Genomic DNA, 17,730 nt, shown 5'->3' on the forward strand with positions numbered 1-17,730 from the left:
AGGACGTGTGCTCAGGTTGTTGCTTAGGGAGCTTGGTGGCGACTGTGTCCAGTTGGAGCCGAGCTGACCCACCGGCTGAGCCCAGGCACCAGGCGCGGTGCCCACGGGCAGGAAGCCACCTGATGGCAGGTGTTCGCAGCAAAATAAGGCTGTTATTTACAGGGTGCCGTGCAAGGGAGGGGGCGCCTCAGGCACACAGCAGCCCAGCCGCTGACTCAGTGTTTTTTCAATGATTTATTTTTGCCTTTGCTGGGTCTTCACTGCGTCGTGGGCTTTTCTGTAGTAGTCGTGGGCAGGCTTCTCACAGCAGTGGCTTCTCTTGCTGTGGAGCTCAGGCTCTAGGGGGCTCAGGCTCTAGGGGGCTCAGGCTCTAGGGAGCTCAGAGGGCTCTAGGGAGCTCAGAGGGCTCTACGGAGCTCAGGCTCTAGGGGGCGCAGGCTCTAGGGAGCTCAGGCTCAGCAGTCCTGGCGCAGATCCTTCCCAGATCAGGGATGGAACCTGTGACTTCCGAAGCGGCAGGCGGGTTCTTCAGCACTGAGCCTCCAGGGAAGCCGAAGTTAGTGGCCTTTGAAGGGGAAGTGGAGGGGTGGGGTGCACCCCCTAAGGCCGGTGCCCCGGGGGTCTGGGCCTGTAGCCTGCCTGGGCTGGCTGCCCTGGACGGCAGGCCAACAGGACGTCTGTCAGGAAGCTGTGACTCCAGGAATCCGGCCGCCGCTCCTCCCTGACGAGGCGGCCGTGGCTGGGCAGCAGCAGGGCTGGGCGGGATGGAGAGCTCCACCTGGGCCCCCGCCCACCTCCCCGGTCTGGACAGCGGCCTTTCCCCTCTGGGACCTCGGCCTCATGGGCTCCGCTCCGTCCCCTCTCCACTCTGCAGCCAGAGCCCCCACACCACCTCGGGGTCCGTGTGAAGGCGGGGTCCCCAGCGCCCTACACGCCGGCCCCTTGGGCGAAGCCGCCAAGCATTGCGGGCCCTGGCTGCCCTCCTCACCCCGCCCTCTAGGCCCAAGCATCAGTGGAACCTGGTCCCTTGACCTCAGCGTCTGCTTTGACTTCTGAATCCTGCTCTGTGAAGACCCCCCCCCCATCCTGGCACGGCTGCGGGCACCACAGAGTGTGGTTGCTCCACAGTTAATGGTGTGTGGGCACAGGGGGCATGGGGGCAAGCAGAGCCCCGGAGAGACGGGGGTCCCCACCCTTGCAGCTGGGCCCACGTCCATCAGAGGAAGCCTCGAAGGGGTGTCGTCAGGAACTGGTGCCGTGGACGTGGGACCCCAGACCATCATCTCAGAGGTTGGTCACAAAGCTGGTGTTGTCCGCGGGAACCGGTTGAAACCTGAACTTCCTATGTCCAAAGAACTTGACGGATGGCGCCATGGGGCTCGAGACCAAGGACAGGTTTACTCAGAGCCAGGGTCAGTCACAGCTTTGGGTTTCGGTCACAGGCACAAAAGGCCACTGTTCTGAGTTTACATTAAAACACAAAGCCCACGAAAACTTAAACAGACGCCAAAGGCTTTTAAAAATCTCGGTTGGCAAGTGCCCCTCAGTGTGTCATCTGAGCGAAGGGCGTGGGGGGCTGTGAGGGTCTGTGAACGTGTGGCCTTTGTGCACTTGGAATGTTTGAACGTTACCACTCGCTGTTCAAGCGCCTGCTCTGAATGCGGACACCAATGGTGCTTCCGACCTCCTCTGGTTGTGGACCAGGGTGGGCAGCCCGCCCGCCTGCAGGGACAAGGTGTCCAGACGAGGCCGGCCTGCCCCGTGGCCTGGGGGCCTCCTCTCCTCAGATGCAGGTGGGCAGCCCGGACTTGGCAGCAAAATTAGCTTTAAAACCATACGTCAGAGGAGAACCACCATCTTAATTTTCTCAGGACTCCCTTTTGGGGCCTGATTCTTCTCGGGAGCCGGAGACTGCGGGCCCTCCGGGGAGGCCTGACTCCTGAGCTTCACACGGTGAAGAGAAAGGCGCCTCCCTGCGAGGCCTCCGGCTGAGGCACGAAGCCCACTGCGCTGCCCTCCCCGTTAGGGAGGCCTGGGTCCTGCCTGCCGGGACTGCGAGAAACCAGCCGGAGAAGCGCGGAGGTGATGGGCGCAGGGTGGCCCGGGAGCGGCGGGCAGCCGCGCTCAGAGCTGGTGCAGCTTGCCGCGCTCGGTCAGCAGCGTCATGGCCACGGCGTAGAGGACGTAGCCCAGCACGAGGAGCAGGGCGCAGAGCAGGGGCCCCACGCAGAAGAGCGAGGCCACGGAGAAGGCCAGCAGCAGCGACAGCAGCGTCCGGTAGCTGCCCAGGAAGCGCAGGCTGAGCCGCGGGCCCCGCGCGCGGTTGGCAGCGTGGCCCCGCCCCACGGGGCTCAGCAGACGCCGGCCCGACAACCCGGGCTCCAAGAGGTGGTAGCGGCAAAAGCTGCCCAGGAAGTCGGCCCGCGAGCACAGTGCCACCATCTGGCCTGCGAACTGGAGCAGACGGCAGGCTCAGCGGGTGGGAGCCGGGGGGCTGGTGGTGCCCTCCCCACACTCACCCTGCGGTTGGGGGCCGCCGGGGGCCGGGGGTCTGGCGGGGCCCTCCCCACACTCACCCTGCGGTTGATGGCGGATGACAGCCGGAAGAGCGCGCGGACCAGGCTGGCGATCTCGTAGCTCCGGATGGGCTGCAGCTCCCAGTCGCCCTGAAACTCAATGTCGAAGCGCCGCAGCCCGCTGATGATCTGGGAAGGGAAGGCACTGAGCGCCACGCCCTCGCCTAGTACCGCCCCGCCCTGCACCCCAGGCCCCGCCCTCGCCTGGTACCGGACCCGCCCGCCCCCACCTGGTAGCGGCCCAGCGGCGTGAGGATGAGCCCGTCCTCGCCCACGATGCAGTCCGGGAGCTGCTTCTTCCCGTTCTCGTCCTGCGTCGTCCCCAGGGCGAGCGTCAGCTGGGCGAGCTGGGCCTCGCTGAGCTGCGGGGCGGCAGGACAGGGGGTCACATCCGAGGCCCGGGGAGCAACCCCCACCCGTCGCGGCCCGGAGGGCGGGGCTGGGGGCGGCCGGCGCACCCGGAACGCCTGGCACAGGTACTCCAGCGCCTTCTCCAGGTACTCGTCCGTCTTGCGGACGCTGTCCTGCCCCATCTCGTCCAGGTCGTTGCCTGCATAGGAGCCGTTGGTGTCTGCGGGGTAGAAGCCCAGCCAGGACAGGAAGGGGCGGGCGGCCGCGCTCTCCCCGTACTGGTCCGAGAGGGACTTGGCCGTCTGCTTGGCCTGCGTGATGAGCTGCGCCAGACGCAGGACCTGCGGGCGGGCGGGGGTCAGCGGGCTCGGCCGCCTCCTGGCGCCCACACGGTGAGTGTTGAGGGCTAAGGCGCACCTTCCCACAGACGCCGAGTCTGTCATCAGCAAAAACTCGACTCCCCGGAGCCAGACAGGGAGGGGCGGGACCGCCGACCACTCACCAGCGCCCGGACCTCGGGCCCGAACATCGGGGTGTACTTGCAGTCCTGGCCCTCCAGGCTGTACACGTGGCTCTTCACCTTGAAGGAGGCGTCGGTGACGGCCGGCGGCCATGACGACAGGAAGCTGCCGCTGAAGGAGGGCGCCGTGAAGAGCCGCTGCTGCCTGTGCGGGACACCGAGCTCCGGCTGCAGGAACAGCTGCTCGCCTGGAAGGCAGCACGCCAGCCTGGCTGTGGCCCTGAGGCACAGGCAGTCCCCCCGGGGGCCCGAGGCCGCCAGCAGCGGGCGCGGCCCAGCACTCCAGTGCCCTCTGGGTGGGGCCTCACCCCGCTGGATCATCTCGGCCAGGTTGGGCTGCGCGAAGACCTTGGCCACGCGGAACACCATGAGCGCGTTCTTGGGGCTGACAAGGTCCGTGCGCAGCGCGCGGCTCAGGAAGCCCACGAAGAGCTTGGTGTAGACGAGCAGGTTCTCCTGCACGAAGGGCGCCCTGCGGTGGGGTGAGTCAGGGCTCCTCCAGGCTGTCTCCCCCACCCCGAGCAGGGTGACGGGAGGGGGCAGAACAGGCGGCCGAGGGCGGGGTCCTCACGGAAGAGGCCCTTCCCCGGGGCGGGGCTGAGTGCACGTGGCAGGGGAGGGGGGACCCCCCCACAGAGACACAGCGGAGGAGGAGGGGACGGGGGGGGGGATCCCCCAGAGACACAGCGGGGGAGGGGGGGACGGGGGGGATCCCCCAGAGACACAGCGGGGGAGGAGGGGACGGGGGACCCCCTCATAGCACCCGGGACGGGCTCACCATCTCTCCGACACGCTGCGGGCCTGGTTGTCGCTGCCCGGGGCCTGCCTCTCGGGCGCATACCTCCAGGGTTGCAGGTAGCTCAGCCACATCTCCAGCACCTGGTGAGACAGGGGGGGCTGGCGCTGGAGGGAAGGGAGGAAGGGGCCTGCACCACCAGGACCCCTGCCCCTCAGGACAGACCACCGGGGGGCCCTCCCGCAGGGTGAGGCTGGGAGCCCACCCAGGTGGGCGGCTGGGTTCAGGTCGGGGCTGCTGAAACAAGCCCCTCCCTCTCCACGCGCGGACGCAGGCGGCACTCACGGCTCTGAAGGACGCGTCCAGGGGCCAGTGGCCAAAGCAGTGCTGCAGGAAGAGGTACAGCTTCTGCTGGACGAACCTCGGAACAGCGGCCCTGCGGGGGGCGGGGGCGTCACCCCACAGAGCCCAGGCCCCCCGGCAAGCCCTCATGTGTGCAGCCCTTTCCTCAGAGAACACCCCAGGGACGCAGCACATGGGCCTGACCCACACGCCACCCACTCTGCCAGCCCCTGCTGGCCTGGCGTCAGGCCTTGGCCCTCCCCTGCCTGCGTGGGGGGTAGGGGCGCAGAGTTGAGAAGTTGGGCTTGCCTGCCGTGGGAGGGTCTCCCTGCTGCCCCCACCCCCGCACCAGGAGGGCTCAGGGGACCGCCCCCCTGCCCACACCCACCTCTTGAACTCCTCCAGGGGGCTGGCGGCATGGGAGTGGGCAGAGGGTGAAGCCTGCTCGGGCCGCAGGCTGTTGGCGAAGGCGTGCAGGTGCTTCAGCAGCAGCCGCACGACCAGCACATGCTCCTCCGTGGGCATGAAGGACTCCTGGGGGCCAGGGGGTGCATCAGCTAACACCCATGCCCAGGCGGCTCCCTGCACCCAGAGCTCCGGTGGAGCCTCCACGACAAGGACCCCCACCCCGTCCCGCGAGCTGGGCATCAGGTCCACAAGGGTGGGGAGGTTCTGAGACCCGGCGGCTGCTCCCATGCCCACCCCCCAGCCACAGGCTCGCCCGCAGTGAACAGCGGCAAGAGGGGCGCAGGAAGCCCTGGGCCCAGGGAATGGTCCCACAGGCCGCCCTCATGTGGAAACGCCCGCACAGGCTGGCGACCCCCAAGGCGGTCCCTTCTGCCTCATCTTTGGGTCTCTACATTGTGCACCTGCCAGCGTATCGGAGGGAAGAGGACGCCGTAACGGTGACAAAAACCACAGGGCCCCTCTGCGCCGCCTGCTCCAGGGGCGCCCGGGACTGCCCCCCACGCATCTCGACCCCCGGCATCTCTGGCTCCCACTCCCGCCCCTCGGCCAGAGCCTGCACCGCGGCCCGCGGGCCGCTTTCTTGCTGCTCCGCCAGACACAGTGTCCCCTTCAGTGCCTCCCGGCCTGAGACGGTGCCTGCAGGAGCCTGTCGCTGTTGCCCAGGCCCTCTGCCTTCAAGACACCCACGGGGCGGCCTCCCGCTGCGGATGACCCCGCTGCTGCCCGGGAGGCCCTCCCCAGCCCAGGCTCACCCACGGTGGCCCTTCTGGAACCTCCTGTCCCTCCTCTGTGTGGGAGCCAGGCAGAAATGAATGACATCTCATCTGTGTTCAAATTTAAGTTCAGGGCTGCAAGGCCCCACTGAGGGCGATGTGGGCAGAGCCCTGACCGTGAGCAAGGCCCAAACTCCGTGGGGGTCATGTCGGGGAGCAGTGACCCTCGGGAAGCCGCTCGCTGGCCCCACACCCCCATCCCACTGACTGCAGTCCGTCCCTGGCACTTCTGCCTAAGCAGACTGCAGTCTCCCCAAGGTCGCCACCCATGAGCCCCGGGGCCTCCTGTCCTCGGTCAGCCCCCGGCGCCAGGCCTGTGCTTCAAAGGCTGCAGAGTTTCCCCCACAAACCGTGGCCGAGCACGCAGCACCACGACCCTCGTGGGCTGGACACCTGGGCTGGCCTGGAGCTTGGCTGGGCAACACCAGTGACCCCAGCACAGCCAGAGGGTCCCGGGGGTCACTCCTGGCCCCCCGAGTGCATGCCGAATCCCAGTGGGAGGGCCTGGCTCTGCTTGGAAGGGGCCTCTGCGTCACCCTGGCCAGCCTGGGGCTTTACTGCTGCGCACACGTGAGCTCCGGGGCTTACGCCATGGGGCGGGGGGAAGGGGACAGAACGCGAGCGGCCAGTACTTGGTGGGCGTGGAGGGCCTGGAGGCTGGGTTGGGCAGGGCTGTGGAGGGCGCTGCAGACACTGAGCCGGTAGTGCAGGACCTCCAGCTGAGCGCAGAGAAGCCGGGCGGCGGGCGGGCGGGGAGAGAGAGAGACAGTGAGAAGGATCCCTGGAGCCACAACAGGTGCCACCAGAGCACAGCCGGTGAGCATCCACGCCACGCAGCAGGCCCCGCGGCCTCGGGCCGGACACCAGGCACCACCTGCCCCTGGCGGCAGAGGCAGCTCGTGTGTCTGTGGCCCAGGGAGCCCGGGCCCCTCCCCAGACACGCTGCTGTCACCCGGCCCACAGGCCCAGGCTCAGGCATGAAACGGAAACGTGAGAAGCCGGTTCTAGACCAAGACCTCTCCGCCCAGAAGAGAAGAATCAGCAATTTACTGGACTTCCTGGGCTCCCAAGGGAGATTTATTAGCACATAATGTGACCAATTCCCGGTCAATTCCCAGGTGTTGTAGCACCGATGTGAGCCCCAGCCTGGAAGCTGTCCGCACGGGCTGGGTCCCAGAGGGGCACCAGGTGGCACACCGCCCGCAGGCCTGCCCTGGATCCCCCCTGGGAGACTGGCCCCGACCCCACCAGGACCGCAGACACACAGCCTCCCGTCAAGTCCCGCCGAGGCCACACACACCCAGGGGCCTGGATCTGAGGAGGGGGCAGCGAGGCTGGCCCACTGTCTGCCCCCGCCCCCGCCCCCTGCCTAACCCCCGTGGCAGCCAGAGCCGCCCCGCACACAGCCCACCTGTGGGGGCTGGCCCCCCCCCAGTGCCACCCTTCACCCAGGGGACATGCGAGACGCCGGGAGACAGCCCGGCCACGCTCTCAGCAAGGAGCTGGGGAGCCCGTGGAGCCCGTGGAGCCCACGGAGCCTGCGGGCCCACAGCCTGCAAGAGTCCAGAGCAGCGCCCCCAGGGCTGCCTGCAGCCGGCTTTCCACACAACTTGCCTCCTCACGCGTTATTTTCCTGCCCAAACAGACGGCAAAGGGCAAAAGGTTTCTGGGCAATTGGCTAAGCCTTCACGGTGCCCCCAACCCCAGTCACCTGGAGGAGGGCTAGGCCCCCGAGGTGCTGGCAGCCTGCAAGGGCGGTGCAGCCAAGTGGCCCCCGCGGGACGGGGCAGGCAGGGCAGGCGAGTGGACACGAGGCCCAGGGTGGAGCCTGGCCCCGCTCCGCCCTCCCGCTCCTGGGGCGCCCTGCTGAAAGCAAATCCCCTCAGGACGGCAGTGGCCACTGGCCCCCAAGCCCGGAGGAGGCCCAGAGGACCACGCGTGCAGCAAGGGTGCAGTCTGCAGTGGAGGGTGCTGCGGCCCCACCCACCTCAGCAGAGCCCTACCCCGACCCGCCCAGGGGCCGCAGTGGGGCTTCGGGGACCCCAGGCCTCCGCACTCACGGGTGGCCGGGCATTGAAGGGGGCTGTCAGACCCCAGCCGCCCCAGGAGGGCTGCCACCAAGACGGGCAGGGAGCACCCGCGGCTCCCGCGGAAGGCAGGGTGCGAGCCCAGCACACAGCACAAGCCGCCCGGCACCCAGGGAGGCGAGCCCACAGCCAGCTCTGACGCCGAAATGCAGCAGCAGCAGGAGGAACGGCGGCAGCCACATACCTTGGCGTGAGGGGACTGCATTTTCTGGTACATCTCCAGAGAGTAATGATGGAGCCACATTTCCACAAACACCTGCAAGAGAGCACGGGCGGGTCAACAGGTCACCGAAGAGGGCTCCAGACCACGCGGCCAGGGCACGGACAAGCTTTCCACCCAGGCTGCCGGGAAAACAGGGCCCCACGTGCGCACGGACGCAGTCAGACGCTCACTCGACACCGTCAACAAGAAACAAGTCAAAATGGATCAAAGACCCAGAACAGGAGGTAAAACCGTAAACCTCAGCTTCACAAGCCCGGACTTGACCATGACTTCCTACGTGTGACTCCAACAGCTCAGCCAACAAAGGGAAAAACTGGACTGTGTGAAAATTAAAAGCTTTTCTGGGACTTCCTCGGGGCCCCGTGGTTAAGAATCTGCCTGCTAATGCGAGGGACCCAGGCTCAATCCCTGGTCTGGGAAGATCCCACACACTGCGGGGCAACTGAGCCACAAGTACTGAGCTCGTGCGCCTCGAGCCGGCTCCCCAGCGAGAGAAGCCACGGCAGCGACAGCCTGCACGCCACAACCAGACAGCAGCCCCGCGGCCACCAGGGAAAGCCCGCCCGGTAAAGGGGACCCAGCACATTCAAGTGAGGAAACTTAGAACCTAACTTAAAACCTGTCCCTTGTGCATCAAAAGATACAATGCATAGAGTAAAATGGCAGCTCACAGAATGGGGAAAAGACTCGCCAACCGTGTATCTGAGGAAGGATTAACACCTCACCTATACAGAGACCGCTGAGAAATCAGTAACAACAAAAACGGCAACCCAAAACCCGGCAAAGGACGCGAGCAGACACTTCTCCAAAGACACACACGTGGCCAACGAGGACGCGAAAGGTAGAACAGGCCGGTCACTGAGACTAGGACACCGCAGCCAAGACCCAGGGCACAGCGAGCATCCGAGGATGTGGGGAAACGAGCCTGTGCGCCCCGCCGGTGGTGATGAAAAACGGCTCAGCCACCGTGGAAACCAGCATGGCAGGTCCTCAAAAACCGCAGAGAAGTACCCCCGAGCCCCGCAAAGGGCGAGGCTCCGGAGGACAACCACAGCAGCCAAGACATGGAAGCGGCCCACGTGTCCGTCAGAAGGACAGACAAGCGACACGTGGTCACACGTGCAGGACTGCGCGCAGCCTGAGAAGGGAAGGGCGCTCACAACGCGCAGATGAGCCTGGCGGACACCTGCTGAGCGAAGCGGAGTCAGCGAGTCACAGAGGTTCTGCTGACTCTCCCGACAGAGGCACCGGGCGGGGTCCATCTCAGAACCAAAGCGGGACGTGGGTGCAGGGCTGGCGGGGCACGGAGGGGCTGCTGTTTGATGACAGACACTGGGTCTCACGGATGGGAGGTTCTGGAAACTTGTTATGACAATGCCAACACCCTAATACTACGTGACTATTGCCTTAAAATGTTTCTGACTTACGTTCCATGTTACGTGTATTTTACCACGGTTCCAAGAAAAAAATCAGAACCCCATCTCGGCCACACTCCCGGTTCCCAGCAAGCCCGCTGTGGTGACGCGCACAGCCCCGCAGTCCAGCCGTGGAACCAGCAGGCTCTCCGGGGCAGGCGCAGGAGACAGGCTCGGGGCTGCCTGCCACCCACATGGGGGCCCCGCAGGGAGCGGACGGGCCTGCTGACCAAGGGGCGGCCCCAGGCTTCAGTGCCTGAAACACGCTGGTCGCCAGAGGGTGAGCCAAGCCACAGAAACGGAGAGGCTGGACAGCCATCGTGTCACCAGGAGCCAAACACTGAAGCTCTACGGACGGAGTCCAGGGTGGAAACACCGCCGTGACACTGAGGGGACAAGGGGGCAAACGCCTTCCCGTCCCATCTGTAACACGAGCAGCTTAGCACTGCCCACTGCCCCCGCCAGGCGCAGCCTCTCGGCTCTGCCCACAGGGTGGGCGGCGCCCAGCACTGGACCAGCTGCCACAGATGGGCCCCGCGCTCACCTGAAGCAGTGTCTCCGACCGCCAGATCTCGTGGGAGGCGGGGTCCGCGTTCACTGACGTCTGGTGGGAGACGTGCCGCTTCAGGAGGCTGGTGTGGTGCAGGCCGTAGGACGCAAAGGGCACGGCTGGCGTCCTGGGGGACAGACAGACACGGCGCGCGTTGGGGCGGCCTGGGCGGGGGCCGGGCCACCTGGGCTGCACCTCGGGCCGGCAGGGACAGGGCTGGCCGAGCAGCCGTGTGTGAACACGCACAGGGGAGGAGGCTTCCTTAGGGCCGTCCCAAAGAACAAGGGGGGCAAGACCAGAGGAGCGTCAGCTGGCACTGCCCATCCACAACGTGCCTGGCCGAGGACCACGAGGGATGCAGACGCTGCCCACTAGGTCCCCCAGGTTCATGACCCGAGACCTGAGGCGCTTATCCACCTTCCCAGGAGCAGGGCCTGCGTCATCCCTCAGCCCGGCCGCGGACTCAGGTCAGCGGGAGCAGGGCTCAGGGGTGCCCCGCCGGCCAGGGTCTGACCACGGGGAACGCCTGAGGACCCAGGGCAAGGGCACGGCACACACACCCGCCATCAGGGTTGGGACAGGCTGCGGGACGACGGAGAGACACCCCGAGCGGGAGGGAAGGGGCTGGGGAAGCCCAAGCGGGTTGTGGGGACGGGCTGGCGGCCCCCCGCTCTGCAGGAAGGGAGAGGAGACCACAGCTTTTGGAAAATACTCAGGAGTTAAGGCCTGACAGCCACGTGTCTGTGACTTGTTCGAACAGGTCAGGAAAACACACACAGATCTGCAGAATAAGACACCTCGCAAACGAGGAGGATGAAGAGCCCGTGAAAGTTCCGTTACCTGTCGCAACTTGTAAAGCCTGAAATCAGCCCTTAGAAGGAGTGAACCGAGTCTGGCCCAGAAGTCACGGGGCAGCTGGAGCTGGTCTGGGGTGTGAGTGTGCCCCCAGCCCCGACTCCGCACCCTGCCCCTCTGGCCCGTCCTCGAGGCGCCTGCCGCTCGAGTGTGGGGTGACCGAGCACATGCCAGCGGGTGGGGGGCTCCGCAGGAAAGAGCTGCCAGCCTCCAGGGAAGGAGGCGGGCCGGCAGGGCCCAGGGCTCTACCCCAGCATCCGGCTCAGCAGAGGCCACAGCCCAGCACCCCCTGGTCCTCCACCTCCAGGACCATCGGCCGTCCTCAGCTCTGAGTCCCTCGCCAGCTGCTCTCCGCCCGGCCTGGGCTCAGGTGCCCCATGGGGAGAGGGTGGCCACACGCAGAACACAGCCTGTTCTCGTTCCCGAGGCCAAAGAACCCACCGCTTCAGGGAAGCCCTCACCGGCCCTCCAGCCCGCGCAGGGCAGCTGGGCTGTGGAGCCTCAGGCTGAGAGAGCTCTGCACGCAGGGCACCACCGCCGTCCCGAGGGCAGCGCTCCGCCAGGAGGCCCACCCACACCCGGCAGCACGCACAGGCACCTCGGGCGCCGGCCGGGAGCCTCACCTGGGGGCTGGCGAGGGGCTGGGGCCCCCTGGGCTGGAGGAGAGCGGGGGCAGCACGCTGCCTTCCGTGGGCAGGAACCACGCCAGGTACCTGTCCACCAGGGTGAAGTAGGCGCAGTCGGAGGTGCGGACATGGAGGGCCCCGGGCGGCGGCTGGAAACAGAGCCCCGTGAGTGTGGCTGCAAACCCTGCCCCTAGCGGCTGACCCCCTCCTCACAGGCTCAACCCCTAGTGCGGCAGGACACGGGCCCTGCCCCCAAGGGTCCCGACCACCCAGGGCGAGGCCCGGAGAAAGGCCCCCACCACAGACCCGCCTGCCCCCGCCCGGCAGGCATCCCCTGCAGGAAGCCCCCCGGACCAGCACTCGGGGCGCCCGCCCGCCCCAGCCCGTCACCCTCGCTCAGTGAGGGTGGCCTGAAGAGCAAAGGCTGTGGGTGGAGGGGAGACGTGGCGGGAGGTGGCCAGCCCAGGCCTGCCTGGACAGGAGCCCTGGGCAGCCCCCACCCCGCCCATAGGGGGCTTCAGCCCTCCTTACCTTCTGAGTGATGAGGCTCAACGCAAAGAAGAACATGTAGTACTCGAAGGGATCTGAGGGTGCGTCAAGGGGCAAACAGCAGGGCGGTCCCCCCCACCCCCCGGCCCCCACCCTCCGGCCGACAAAGGATACTGAGGGCCAGGTACAGGCCGAGCCCTCCGGCGGGGGGCAACTGGACCTTGTTGTGGTACAGGGGGCTGTCGGGAAGCACGCGCTCCTGGATGGACGCTTTCACGGGCCCCTGTAGACACAGGGGCGGCCTGGGGAGGCTGCGGCAGAGCCCAGCCTTGACCCCGCCTGGGGAACCTCGCTGTTCCCTGCCCGTCATGCACTGTCCCTGTGTCCCCACCAGACCCGTCGCAGCAGGGTGCACCTCGGCCCAGCCAAGCATGTGATGGAATCTGTTTTGCTCCTGAGCCCCATGAGCGAGCCTCCCTTTAACTCGCCCCACAGAACTGCAGACTCAGTAAAACAAAGCCTCTAGACACGTGCCCTGCCTCTTAGCTGGGAGGCCCCTGGGTCTTCCCACCGGCAGGGTTCAGATCACCTCTGGGAACAAAGTAACTGGTGAAGTTCCAACGTGGGATGCCTCCTGAGCCAGACACCAGGGTGTTCTGGCCACCGTCCCAACCCTTCGGGCCCGTTCGCTGCCAGCACCACGGGCACTAAGCCGGGCGCCTGGCCACGAGCCCACCTTCACCACCGTGGCTTACTTACGGGCAGGTAGGAGACAGGAAAATCAAACTTATAATCTTCAGCCTGAAGCTTATACACCAGTTTCATCATTGGGCCTCTGAACGTGAACAACAGAAACGGGAAAGTGAACAGCAAGCCCAACAGATCTCCCTGAGGACATCCGGTCCCGCAGGGGCGACAGACGACCCACCCAGGGTGCAGGAACTCCATGGCGATGCTGTACTCCACGGGGTTCACGCGGCCCTGCAAGCAGCGTAGGTTCCACCCAGGCAGGACGCCGTCCAGGCTGCCAAAGATGCTCTCAACCAGCCACGGGAAGACGGCGTGCAACTCCTGTGACAGCGCGGGCACTCAGAGCAGGCTCTCCAGGGGGCCCCGCCGGGCCTGTGCCCAGGACCTGCTCCCCAGCCCGGGGGCAGCCATGGCGACGTGGCTGCTGCGTGTCTGGCTCCGCTACGTAAGCCAACCTATGACTAAGAGGCATGTTTAAAAACACCAAAAACTTCTGGCCTGCAAAGAGCTTTACTAGAAAGGGTGACACCACGCGTCCTTCCCCAGGGCGAGCCTGGAAATGGACTTCCTGTCATCTGGCAGCGAGTCCTGGTCTGGGCTGGCATCCTGGCCCCACCTGCGCTTCCTGTGGGCTGACTCCGGTTGTGGCATAGACACACACTTCAGTGCGTACACCAGGGCTCAACCAGGCACGGCGGACCTCTGGACTTGGACGGGTCTCCGCCGCGGGGGACGTGCTGTGCACGGGCAGGTAGGGGGAGGGACGCCCGGCCTCCATCTGCCCCGAGCCGGCAGCGCTGCCCGTGTGACAACCATAACCGCCTGCAGACACTGCCAACGGCCCCTGTGGGCCGGCAGCTGAGAAGCCCTGACCTACGCGCTCTCGTGTTTACACGTCGCAGACGTTGAGTCGCACCCGGGGTCAGGCCTCCGCAGGCAGCGCCCGGAGGTGGGAGGGAGGCTTGCGGACCTTCCTCTGGGAGCATGTGGGACACACCCCTGTAAAAAACAGCGGAGCCTTACCTTAGCTGGAAAGTCCTCGATGACTTTAACCAAGTCTTGGCAGCGCTGAGCAAAGGGCTTGTTTATCGAGTCGGCTTTTAGGCTGGCCTAGGAGACAGCCAAGCAGAACACGGTGAGCGCCCTGCCGGAAGTCAGACCGGAAGTCCAAGTGACAGGCAGGAGTAGACACGCAAAGCTCACATCACCCCAACCCGAGAAAGGAAGGCCCTGTGCGCACAGGCTTTGCCCAGGGAACGCGAGGCCCCGGCCGTCTCTACACGAGGGTGGGGTCCACAGCGTCTCAGTCAGAGGCAGAGACCCTGCTGCACAGGCTGGAGCTGGATCTGCTGGCTTTAGGGGGATACCAGGAAAACCCTGCTCCCAGGTAAACATCCACAGGAAAGCGCAGGCCTGGCGCCCCAGCAGAGCGGGGACCTTCCAGTTTTCACCACCAGCAGTAGGGTCATCAGAACACCTCGCTTTCGTGTAAGGATTTACGAGACGTGAAGATGCAGATGTCCGTTCTCCTCCCTTGCCCGCCCCAGAGCCAGGAGACTGGGGAACTGACATTTCTATGAACCCCTCTTGTAAATGACAAAACTGGGGCTCAGCGGCTGCGTAAACCTGAGGTCCCACCGCAGAAGAGGGCGGAGTCGAGCCTGAGGATCCTAACCGGAGTCCACTGTTTCCCAGCGCATCTCCCCAAAAAGCACACGCTGGAGAGTTCCCCAGTCCCTCTGCTACAGAACTCCTGTCCCGTGGGCCCTTGGCGGGCAGCCGACACTTACCAGCAGGAAGCTGGGCTGCTGCAGGTGGGGGAACGCCATGGCAGCCTGCCTCGCAGGGTCCGGAGTGGCCGTCTCAGGGGACCGCTGCAGAGACAGAGACGGAGCCTCAACAACAAGGTACCACAGCACTTCACAGAGCTCAACCCACGGCCCCTGTCTGCAGGAGCGCTGCTCACGCGCAGGCCAGCGGCCAGCTCGAGCCAGGTCTGTGGGAGTGAACCTGTGGTAAAGCATGGCACTTGCCACGTGCCAGGCCTGGTTCCGGGGGCTCACCATCCATTTCTCATTTACTCCTCAGTGACAGGCAGGCAGAATTCTAAAGACAGCTCTCCCAGATTCCCATCTCTGGTTGTTCAAATGCTCTTTGAAAGGGCTTTTACAGACAGATTGAAGTCTCAAGCGTGAGAACCGTACGATACAGAGCAGTCCTGGGTAACAAGCAGCGAGGAAACGGGGCCCTCGGTTTCACCCTGCAAAGAGCCGGACCCGCCGGCAGCCTGAGTCACCCTGAAAGCAGGCTCTTTCTGCGCCTCCAGCTAAGAGCAGAGCCAGCCAGCACCTGGAGGTCAGCCTCGAGACGCCCTGCGCTGAGAGCCCAACCGGGCCCCGTATTCTCATACACAACCATGAGATGCCAACGGATGCAGTTTTAAGCTGCAAAGCCTGTTGAGCAAGAATAGAAGGCGCATCCTCACGATGACCTGTGGTACGAGGTCAGTGCTGCGAGGGAAACGGAGGCACAGCCAGGACTCAGACCCACACGCCTCCTCTCTGCCCTCTAGAGAAAGGCGGGCACCCCTCCTCTGTCCTACCTGCTCCCTCTGAGGAGGGAGGGGGGAGGGGACGAGCACGCTCCGCCAGCAGGGCCTCTGAACGGCTACTAGAAGATCAGGGGCAGCTCTCCAGACTCCCACTCCCTGTGCCTGCGGGGCAGAACCCAAAAACATCCAGACCCAGCAGAGTCAGAGCCTCTGTGTCCCTTGACGGCTCTCCTGGCACAGCTCTGCCCATGGCCAAGGAACAACGCTGAGGGGGTAGCTGGCAGGCAGAATACATGGATGGAGAGGCTGGGTGGGCATCTCTGCCACTGGACATTACGAACACCTCCCAGTGAGACCAAGGGTGCTGGGCACCTCCACCCCCAGCACACGCCCCCCACCCGTCTGTAGAAAAGCTGAAGTCTGCCCGGCCCCCCTGGGTCACAAAACAGCCGGCACAAGCCGCTGACGGTCAGGAAACTCTGATGTACGCTCCTGAGCTGTTTATAGACGTTGCACCTGCCAGCAGAGGGGGAGAGCCAGCTGCGTGATGACCACACTGCAGCCATGACATGAGGTGCTTCGTCCACGGCCAGCACAGCTCCGAGAACTGGCCTCAAGACAATGGGACTGACATTGCTGTTCGTAATAACCTACGTCTTTGCGGGCATCAAAATAATTGTAGCTTGCTCTGCCCATATATGTAAACAGGCTAAAACTGTCAGCAAGAAGATGCTACAGATTCACACCCATGTCTTCCACTCGAGGAATACGGTGCCCAATGTCCACAGAAAGAAGTTTCAGAAGACAGACTTTTGCCCCCAGTCCCACAGAAGTGGACTATTGGCAGGGGAAGTATTGGCAGGGGATCTGTAAGCAAGTCCTTCGCCCTTTCCTGTCTGCCTATTTCTGTCCTGCTCAAACCTTGCAGAAATGAGGTTACCAGGTGACATTTAACTCCTGACTCTACTGAGAGTCTACTGAATGCACAAAAAGCCCTGCCTAACTTGTTGATACTTTTCCTAGATTAAAAAACAGCAGGAATGAGAAAGAATGACCAGCTCTCTGCCCCCAGGTTCCCTCCTGGCAATCCTGCAGATTAGCAGGCGAGACAACAGCTGAAGAACAATCAGGAGGAGACCACCAGCCTGCATGACATGGTAAGTGTCGCAGAGCTTGACTTCCTGCCGCAATGATTCTGAGATTCTTTCCCCTTATCCCTTTAAAAACTGTCACACTGGAGCAAAATTTTCAGAGTCGGTTCTGGGACACCAGTCTGGCTTCTCCAACTTTCTGATAAAAAAACCTTTCTTTTCTCCTGACACTTGCCTTTGGAGTATCCGCTATTGAGCTGTGAGTAGCCAAATCTCGGTCCAGCAACACTGAGTCTGCTCAACTCCTAATTAAACTAAATATCGGCTTCAGTTTTAAGGATGACTTAAAACGCTCCAGTGCTGAACCAAGCGGCCCAGAGAACACCATGCACTACTCAGAAACGATCAAGGCGGCATAAAACCCTGCACTGCTGGCCAAGGGCAGAGCTTCAGAGATGACGAGCTGAAAGCTGCTCCTTGCTCGGAGAAAGTTGGCAGAGGTAGCGGCTGAGGAGTGAGCCCGAGGCGCCCAACAGAGGAATTTCGGGGAGAGGGCAGCGTCCCGGTTCTCCCGCCGCGCCGCCTGCGGTGGGCACCCAGCCTCCGCTTCACCCCTCCACCTCCACACCCGCTGCCTTCAGGAGCGCCTTCCGACCCGGCTTCGGGTTCCCTCCTGGAGCCGCAGCCCTGGCGGTGCCTATCTCGTCGGGGCCTTCCTCCGGCCGCGCAGCGAGCAAAAGGCCCTCCCGTCTGCGACTCGCCACTACCCGGCGATCCTCGGAAGCCGAGGCTCCGCACGGCCAGCACACCCGGGGCGGGGGTGGGCGTCAGGCCGAGACCCACCCCCCGCGCCCCCCGCAGCGCTCGCCGGGGAGCCCCAGGCTGTCTGTCCCCCACCGCGCGCAGAAACGTTAACCCGGCGCCCGCCTGGGCGGGTCTCGTGAGACGCGCGGGAAGGCGGTGGGAGGGCGCGGCGCGGCGCTCGACGCCCCGGCCCGAGGCCCGGGGCTCGCTTGGGAACGGAGCCGACTTCTGCGGAGGTTTGGGGAGGCCGCCGGGACGCTGGTCCCGACCGCGCGCGACTCCCACCGCTCACCTGAGGAATCCGCAGCGTCGCCCGCTTCAGAAACGGAGGCCGCCATTCGGCGACTCGGCGCCAGAATGTCGTCATCAAGCTGCGTGTGTCGCGTCCCCCGGGCGGACGCGGCGAAAAGCGCGTGCGCAAAGCCAAGCCCCACCCCCGCCCCGCCCCCGGGGTTTATGGGAGGCCCGCCTTGGAAGGCGCGCGCGCAGCGGGGGCCTCGCGGCAAGGAGCGCGCGTGCGCAA

At 64.9% G+C, this 17,730-nt stretch overlaps 1 protein-coding gene across 11 annotated transcripts; it reads right to left on the reverse strand.

The window, feature by feature from the left end:
• Positions 1-1,379: 1,379 nt before the first annotated feature.
• Positions 1,380-17,608, reverse strand: SMPD4 (sphingomyelin phosphodiesterase 4). Of its 11 annotated transcripts, XM_081541955.1 has the most exons (23): positions 15,364-15,474; positions 15,111-15,271; positions 14,825-15,021; positions 14,552-14,635; positions 13,785-13,871; positions 12,940-13,082; positions 12,771-12,846; positions 12,186-12,294; positions 12,054-12,106; positions 11,520-11,671; positions 10,036-10,168; positions 8,038-8,109; positions 6,399-6,485; positions 5,746-5,817; positions 4,914-5,059; positions 4,529-4,619; positions 4,226-4,326; positions 3,756-3,919; positions 3,430-3,635; positions 3,035-3,268; positions 2,807-2,938; positions 2,577-2,705; positions 1,380-2,454 (listed from the first exon to the last, which is right to left on the reverse strand). In XM_081541955.1, the coding sequence occupies exons 3-23, from the start codon at positions 14,825-14,827 to the stop codon at positions 2,125-2,127; spliced, it is 2,604 nt and encodes an 867-aa protein (XP_081398081.1). In that variant the 5' UTR covers positions 14,828-15,021; positions 15,111-15,271; positions 15,364-15,474; the 3' UTR covers positions 1,380-2,124. The 11 variants fall into 11 exon arrangements, with proteins under 11 accessions (XP_081398081.1, XP_081398078.1, XP_081398082.1 ...); XM_081541952.1 differs by lacking the exons at positions 14,825-15,021; positions 15,111-15,271; positions 15,364-15,474 and adding an exon at positions 17,500-17,608; XM_081541956.1 differs by lacking the exons at positions 14,825-15,021; positions 15,111-15,271; positions 15,364-15,474 and adding an exon at positions 16,639-17,555.
• Positions 17,609-17,730: the final 122 nt, after the last annotated feature.

The sequence above is a fragment of the Giraffa tippelskirchi genome, chromosome 11 (genome assembly GCF_054371585.1).
Source record: "Giraffa tippelskirchi isolate mGirTip1 chromosome 11, T2T-mGirTip1v1.2.pri, whole genome shotgun sequence".
Classification (NCBI taxonomy): Eukaryota; Metazoa; Chordata; class Mammalia; order Artiodactyla; family Giraffidae; genus Giraffa; species Giraffa tippelskirchi.

Excerpts from the sequence above, each read along its gene's own strand:
- SMPD4 (XM_081541952.1), bottom strand. The coding sequence starts at position 17,574 with ATGACGACATTCTGGCGCCGAGTCGCCGAATGGCGGCCTCCGTTTCTG. Across the intron at positions 4,327-4,528 it reads TGGACGCGTCCTTCAGAGCC|GTGCTGGAGATGTGGCTGAG; the intron begins GTGAGTGCCGCC and ends CTGTCTCACCAG. Across the intron at positions 3,920-4,225 it reads CGCAGCGTGTCGGAGAGATG|GGCGCCCTTCGTGCAGGAGA; the intron begins GTGAGCCCGTCC and ends ACCCCACCGCAG.